This window comes from Salmo salar, chromosome ssa20 (genome assembly GCF_905237065.1).
Source record: "Salmo salar chromosome ssa20, Ssal_v3.1, whole genome shotgun sequence".
NCBI classification, from domain to species: Eukaryota; Metazoa; Chordata; class Actinopteri; order Salmoniformes; family Salmonidae; genus Salmo; species Salmo salar.
Window position 1 is genome coordinate 56,230,318 of NC_059461.1, and position 7,760 is coordinate 56,238,077.

General features: G+C 43.4%; 1 protein-coding gene across 1 annotated transcript; it reads right to left on the reverse strand.

Annotated features, from left to right (window-relative positions):
• Window positions 1-693: 693 nt before the first annotated feature.
• Window positions 694-3,482, reverse strand: LOC106580877 (frizzled-9). Its single transcript, XM_014162401.2, has one exon. It carries the CDS (start codon window positions 2,946-2,948, stop codon window positions 1,194-1,196), a length of 1,755 nt encoding a protein of 584 aa, XP_014017876.1. The 5' UTR covers window positions 2,949-3,482; the 3' UTR covers window positions 694-1,193.
• Window positions 3,483-7,760: the final 4,278 nt, after the last annotated feature.

Here is a 7,760-nt window from a genome sequence, read left to right on the forward strand (position 1 = left end):
TACTACAGTCTACTTCACCGAAAAGAGAATGAACCCTACTACAGTCTACTTCATCTAAAAGAGAATGAACCCTACTACAGTCTACTTCACCTAAAAGAGAATGAACCCTACTACAGTCTACTTCACCGAAAAGAGAATGAACCCTACTACAGTCTACTTCACCGAAAAGAGAATGAACCCTACTACAGTCTACTTCACCGAAAAGAGAATGAACTCTACTACAGTCTACTTCACCGAAAAGAGAATGAACCCTACTACAGTCTACTTCACCTAAAAGAGAATGAACTCTACTACAGTCTACTTCACCGAAAAGAGAATGAACTCTACTACAGTCTACTTCACCGAAAAGAGAATGAACTCTACTACAGTCTACTTCACCCAGTCTAGCACATCTGATTCAGTCTGGTCGTCCTGGGATAATGAGATGAAAGAATCATGAATATCTATAGCCATATATAATCTAACAAAGTTCTCATTTTGTAAGAGTTATATTTATTTATTATAGAGCCAAATTATTATCAAAGATAATGTAAAATTTAATATTTTTTGCAATGCATTTTCCTCCCAAGTCTCTCAATATAATTTTCTCAATCAATCCAATGAAACTAAGCCATATTGAAAAATGTATAGGATTCACACTCAATTTAATAATAGTAAATAAACCATGACCAAAAACATACAATTAAAAGGCAGTTTGAAAATGTATACCCGATTTTATTATTCTTTAGAACTTAATAAAAGGCACTGTATTTTCCTTGGTGCTCAGTAGTTTACTCTTTAGCCTAATGGATGCATGTTCACTCCAATCAAAACTTGTGAGAAACCAAAGTAAACTTCAATTAAATATATATACAATAAATAGACTGTTTAACATTTAAACATATTTATGTAGTTATTTATACTCAGTTCAGGGGAGAAAATGTCCATGCAAGTCCTTTTCTGCATTACAGCTGAGCATCTCTATGCAATACAGTCCACACATCTTGTGTGTTTATAGAGAGCAATACTGAACATTTCCCATCAATACTGAAATAAGGAAAGTTGCACAGAAAAGCAACAATGGACAGCTGAATTATAACTTCTCTCCTTCCTCTCAATCTCATTCTATATATTACAATGTCACCCCAGTAGCTCCTTGCGTTTAGACAGAGCATTGAATGAACTGCATACTGGTAATATACTGACTGTCAGCGTCAGACATGTGTGGGGCTGTCTGAGTAAGGGTCTGTCTTGGGCATGTTGAGCACCACGGCAGGGGCTTTGTAATGACAGTGTGTGCTGCTGCAGCTCACGCTGCCACAGGGCTTCCTGCTAGTCCTGTCTGATGCCAGCTTTCTGCTGCATAGGCCCTGCCAGGTCTGCAGGGTCTTGGAGCTCCACACCCACACACCACTGGTGATGCCCACCACCAGAGACATGAAGATCTTCAGCATGAACACCACCACGGTGGGCACCGACGCCTCCAGGGAGCAGTCCTCGTTCCGGCGCCCGGGGAACGACACGCACTTGACTTCCAGACCTATGAACTTCCAGTAATCCATGTTAAGCCTCTCGTAGAAGTAGCAGATGATGACGCAGGTGGCGGGCACTGTGTACAGGATGGAGTAAATGCCAATTTTCACCATCAGCTTCTCCAGCTTCTCCGTGTTGGTGCCTTCGGTTTTCATCACCTTGCGGATGTGGAATAGCGCCACAAAGCCGGTTAGGACGAAGGACGTGCCAATGACCAGGTAGCAGGAGAGAGGGATGAGCACAAAGCCGGTGAGCGCGCCAGAGTCCATGCTGCCCACGTAGCACAGACCCGTCAGCTCATCCCCTGCCACCTTCCTCATGGTGAGGATGACGATGGTCTTCAGAGCTGGGATGCCCCAGGCGGCCATGTGGAAGTAGTTGCTGTGGGACTCAATGGCCTCGTGGCCCCACTTCTTACCAGCGGCCAGGAACCAGGTGAGGGTGAGGATGACCCACCAGATGGACGAGGCCATACCGAAGTAGTAGAGGATGAGGAAGACGATGGTGCAGCCTGTGGACTCCAGCCCCTCTTGGATGATGTAGAGCTCACCATTCTCCCGGTCGCAGGCGATGTTCTCGGCCCCGGCCACTGAGCGGATGATGAAGGCCACAGAGTAGACGTTGTAACACATGGAGAGGAAGATGATGGGCCGCTCGGGGTACTGGAAGCGGTGGGGGTCCAGGAGGAAGGTAAGAACGGTGAAGGCCGTGGAGACAAAACAGAGTGTTGACCACACCGTCATCCAGATGAAGGCAAAGTCCTTGTCCCGTCTGGACCAGAACACGTCCACTGCAGAAGAGCAGCGAGGAGCACACGACTGGCTCTTCTCCACGTAATGGAACTTCTCTGGGTTCTCGCAGGAACCAAGACTGCCCATGGAGCGCCCGTTACTGCTACCCGGTTGCCTGGGCCGAGGGGGAACAAAAGGCATGTCCTCTCCCTTCTTGATATCCGTCTTGGTGTCGTTCTCTGGAGCCTCCATGCACAGCGCGTTGGGGTCATTCTTGGTCGGGAGCCTGGAGCAATCCAGCGAGTCAGGCCATGCGTAGTGGAACTTCTCCATAATGGGTGAGCACTTCTGCCTGGCCTGCTCACACATGGGCCTGCAGGCTGGGATCGAGGTAGACACTTTATCAGTGCACATTGGGGCGTAGAGAGAGCAGAGGAAGAAACGGAGGTGCACATCACAGCCGTAATCCACCAGAGGTGCAAACTCATTCAGCTTGATGGCAGCCTCCTTTTGGTTTTCATGGTCCATAAAATTGGGCATTCTGGTCATGTTGTAGCCAATGCCCTGGCACATGGGAATTACTATGGGTTCGCATTTGGCTGGTCTGTCTCGTTCTAGGTCGTATGTTCCTAGCTCCACACTGTAGGCAGCAATCATGAGTGGACACCAGAGAGAAATCAGTATCTTCAAAGGAGACCCCTCCATGCTTATTTTCAGTCATATGATTAGTCTAACAAATAGTTGTATTTGTTCAGACCAAAAATGTAAATTCAAGAGGATATTTCCATATTATTTTACCATTGTAAGCACAGCCCCAAAAAGTAGCGTTAAAAATCCGTTGTTACAAATGCATTCCATGCTGGTACACAACGCAAATGCAGGTAATATATAACAAAAATAATTCCAGTAGGTAAACATTAGTCTATGATATAATTTTTTATTTTTTAAAAAGCTTCCCCAGAATTAGATGTTTAAATGTTCTTAGAAGGCAGCCTCCGAGCCAATTCGAGGACGGCAGTTCAATCTAGAAAATGAAGTTCGTAATGAAATAAGGAAATAACGGTGGTGAGCTCAAATAACGTTCATTATAGAAAGTGTTTACTCCTTATCCTTGACTTCTTAGTTTTGAATAAAAACGGTTTAAAGCTGAATCGGTGCAGCTATTTGCAGCAGTAGATATATTTCACTCTACCTCGGACAACCGCTCCCCATCCATCGTTTGAGAACACTGAACTTTCTCTTCTATCTGCGGCTCTTACCCGTTGTGAGGGTGGGCATTTCCATGACGCGACGCTTCCATCTCGCACCGCCCACCACTGACCTGAGAAGCGTCTTTAAGCGCACGCACGACTATATTGATTCCACATTTCTTTATTTGGGAATTTGAAAGTGGTGAGTGAGGTTTGGATAAATGTTAATCTTATAATAGTGATCATAATCCTTAGGCTACTGTTGTATTTTTTTTACAATCGGCTATGTTCTATTGGGCTACCGGCTACTGAGTGGCACAGCGGTATAAGGCACTGCATACCAGTGCAAAAAGCGTCACTGCAGTCTCTGGTTCGAAACCAGGCTGTATCACATCCGGTCGTGATTGGGAGTCCAATAGGGCAGCTCACAATTGGCGTAGCGTCGGCGGGGTAGGCTGCCATCATAAGCAATAATTTCTTCTTTACTGACTTGCCTAGTTAAATTGAAATGTCCAAATAGTTTATAAGGCATCTTATGAGAGGCTACAAATCTTCTGCTTCTGCAATGGTTTAAGTGACTAGTGAATTGGTCACTATTTATCATACAGTATCACAATGTATATTATACTCTTTGGTATCACTAACATAGCACATGTTATGTGGTCAGTGTTTGTGCCTAGGAAAAAGACTATTGTTACCATCTAGTGGCTGAGTGGTAGGCTACAATTGCCCCCTTTGACAGCTCAAATAAGTGTTTGATCTTTTCATTCACTATGTGATATAGCTGACTACTCATGCACAAAATCCCATTGATGAGGCTATCTTGGGAAAGGCCAAAGAGAGACAAGAAAATATCAAAGAGACAGTATGATCCAACAGCTTATAATATGACAGTGACACACAGCATAATAAATGATGGTCTTGGTAAAAATATCCGACATGCTCAAAAACTAGGTGCACATTAGGCCCATGAACTAGGTGCACCTCTGACACATGATGCTACATCTGAGATGTTTGAGCTTTCAAGGCCAAAATGCATCAAATATTTAAATAGGCAGCTTCACCAACACTTGAGTTTATGAAAAGGTTTCCTGAAATCAGCCACAAATATCTGAAAGAGATCTCACCAAGAAGTCATTTTAGATGTGAAGGAATGTTGGTCCATTGCAGCAGTGCTTATTCTGCATCAAAGGCAATGCCCAAGCCTGGATTGTCTTTGAACTCCTCTTAATCGAGAGAGGGAGGGAGAGAGAGAGAGAGAGAGGGAAGAAAAGCTTTTACTATTTTGCTTTCTTTTCTGACAAATGGTGGTGAAGGTAGGCAATAAAACCACGTATCCCCTGGTGTTATGTGGTGCTGTATCAGATTTGGCAGTTGGTAAAATATGCTGTCACTTTGCCTTCAAATTCAAATTGGGGCTTGATACTCATCTAGCCAGAGAGGAAGTGCATTCCAGACACAGAGATGTTATCTTGCTCCACGTCAGCATGATGCTTTTGGTAAATCTAGTATGATACTTCACAGTTCTTTCATGTCATTGTTTAGCTTATGCATTCAGATGTGTTAGCCCTTCTAAAAGGCCCAGGTTTCAAAGCCATGAGGCAAAGTGACAGGGCCTAAGAGTCAAAAAGGCTTAACAAAAATATATTTATCTAGATATAGCTTCTCAAGGGGTAAAGTGCACACCGTAGAACAGTTGTGAGTCCATTTGAAATACTACTGTAGGTTCATGGAAGCCATTAGAAAGGCACAGTGACTGGAATGACCTATCAAACAGGGAGGCATGAGAGAGGTGGGGGGTGTCACCTAATCCCAGAATTGATTTCCCACTTTTTGGAAGAAAGTACAAATGTTGAGGTTAATTCTAATCCCTCATATATATATATATATATATATATATATATATATATACACACACACACACACACACACACACACACACACACACACACACACACACACACACACACACTCCCCCTTTTCCAACACTGCAATATAACAAAGCTTGCCATTGCCAGGTTTTTGTATGTCTTTATAATAACTAGCCTTCAAACAAACCCGCCATCTTGTATTACATACAGTAATCAGATGATCCAACGTGGGCCTTGTAATTATTACTCCTCTTACTTATTGGTTATCATATATCAGACACCAAGCCATAAACGCACTGTGGAGAACAATGGGAGAGCTTGGCACCGCTTGGGTTGACATTACTCTCCCAGAGACACTGGCTGTCTGAGGTCGTTCTGGGTGTAATAAGAGACAGCTCTCTGTTACAGATCTACATCTGGACGGCCATACTGCTCTTGATAGGGAGCACAATGGCATATAGTTGGAGGTCGGATCAAATCAAGTCACATTTTATTGGTCACATACACATATTCAGCAGATGTTATTGCGGGTGTTGCGAAATGCTTGTTAATCATGCAATTAACTCTTTGCTCATCCAGTCCCAATCCTCTACTGCTCTGATACCCTAGTCTCACCGTATAGAATGAGGGGCCATCCCTTGTAGGTTTGGGTGGGGTAGAGTGTTCACTGAATGTTTGGGCATCGCGCTCAGTTAGTTTCAGAACCATTTCAGTAGCAGGAAATATGTTATTTAATTTCCTGCAGTGGGTGAGTGCAAAAGTGACTAACCCACTGTTACGCTCTACTGCTCTACTGCACTATGAATATTTTGAACTCTCATGAACAGTATTGGACTGTTATTGTCCTGCTATTCTTTAACTGGTTAAGAGAATTGTAAGAGAATTGAAAGGAATGAATTCTTTCATCATCACAACCCATCTGTGTTCTCCATCTCTCAGGGATGTGGAAAGATAATGTTCTTTACAGCTCTGGTGGTGGCAGGTAGACAAAATGAGCGAATGGATTTCTATTCCTTGTCCTCTTCTCTCATATCCCTCGATCGGGCGGGCGGGGAGGGAACAAGGCACTTAATGAGGTAGGCAAAACCCAGCACTTTTCCAAGTCAAGGGACCCAGGCAGCACAGACAGGCTCCTCAGAAGAATGGTTAGAATGTGAGGTGCCAAGCAAAGCAAATATTTTTGAAGGATTTCAAAAATAAACGGGGGTCTCAGTCCTATATGAGGGATTCATTCAAAGGGTCCAAACAAAGCATCCAACCACATTATTATGTCAAGATACGTGTGATATCAGATACTGTAGAGAAAACTAAAGGAGATTTAATATAATCTCTCTACAAACAGGGATTCCAATCCACAACCCCTGACTCTCATCTATCCTTTAACCATGTCCAAAGTGAAAGGAAGAGAGAGAATGTGTGTGTGTGTGTGTGTGTTTGCGTGTGTGTGTATGTGTTCGCGGAGTTATGCAATACATGTCTAATTGTGTGTGTCCATGCATTCATTCATTTGTGTGTGTTTGCGTGCGTGCATGTGTGTGTTTGCCTGTGTACGGGTGTGTGTGTAGTCTGTGACAGATATATGTAGTAAAGAGAGGTAGGAAAGGGAAGCCTGATGTTGAATAGCTCAATTTGTGAGAGTTAATCTTTCCCCTCTTGTTTTTAAAAGCTGAACTTTCTGGGCATACACACGTCTACTTTCACTGGTCCTGGGGGAGAAATGCAATGGAAAGCAATACTACTGTGTGGTCGCAGGTCTAGTGAAAGGGGAACAGGGGTGTTTTGAGTGACTGGGTGGTTGTAAGGCAGTACAGTGGGGTTAGAAAGGCTTTGGAAGAGTGTAAAGATAACTCTTCAATGGGGGTCATACAAATTATATTGGGAAGTTTGTTGTTGCAACTCGCAAACTTGGATTATTCACATTTCTGTGGACGGGTAACAGAAAAACTATGCCTGTTTGCCAAGGTCGTATAACTGGAGAATATGTTATATTCTGCTTTCCTGGAATATGAATTCTCAGCAGGCATTCTCCGTTATAGTGAATCCTAGGCTTGGTTAGATTTCGCTATGGGTCGGAGTGCAGGAGTAAACTACTCCAGTGTTAAGGCTGAGGTGGAAGGACTAAAATTGGACTGGAAGGGAATGGAGCCAAGAAGGTCAGGTGTAGCTATAAAGTAATAAGCAATATTCCTAAATCAATGTAAAACTAGCATTTGCCACCTCTCTTCACAAGACCTGTCACGCACTGCTTTAAAAATTCCAGACATAGTAAAAACGATACATCTCGAATGAACATTAGTTTCTAATATCCCCTCTAAATACCTTTCTCTCTTTTGTATTTTAGAATGAACCTGGGTTTGAGAGAAAAAAAATCAGAACACCTTCCTAATATTGTTTTTCACCACCTTTTGCCCCCAGAACAGCCTCAATTTGACTACAAGGTGTTGAAAGCGTTCCAC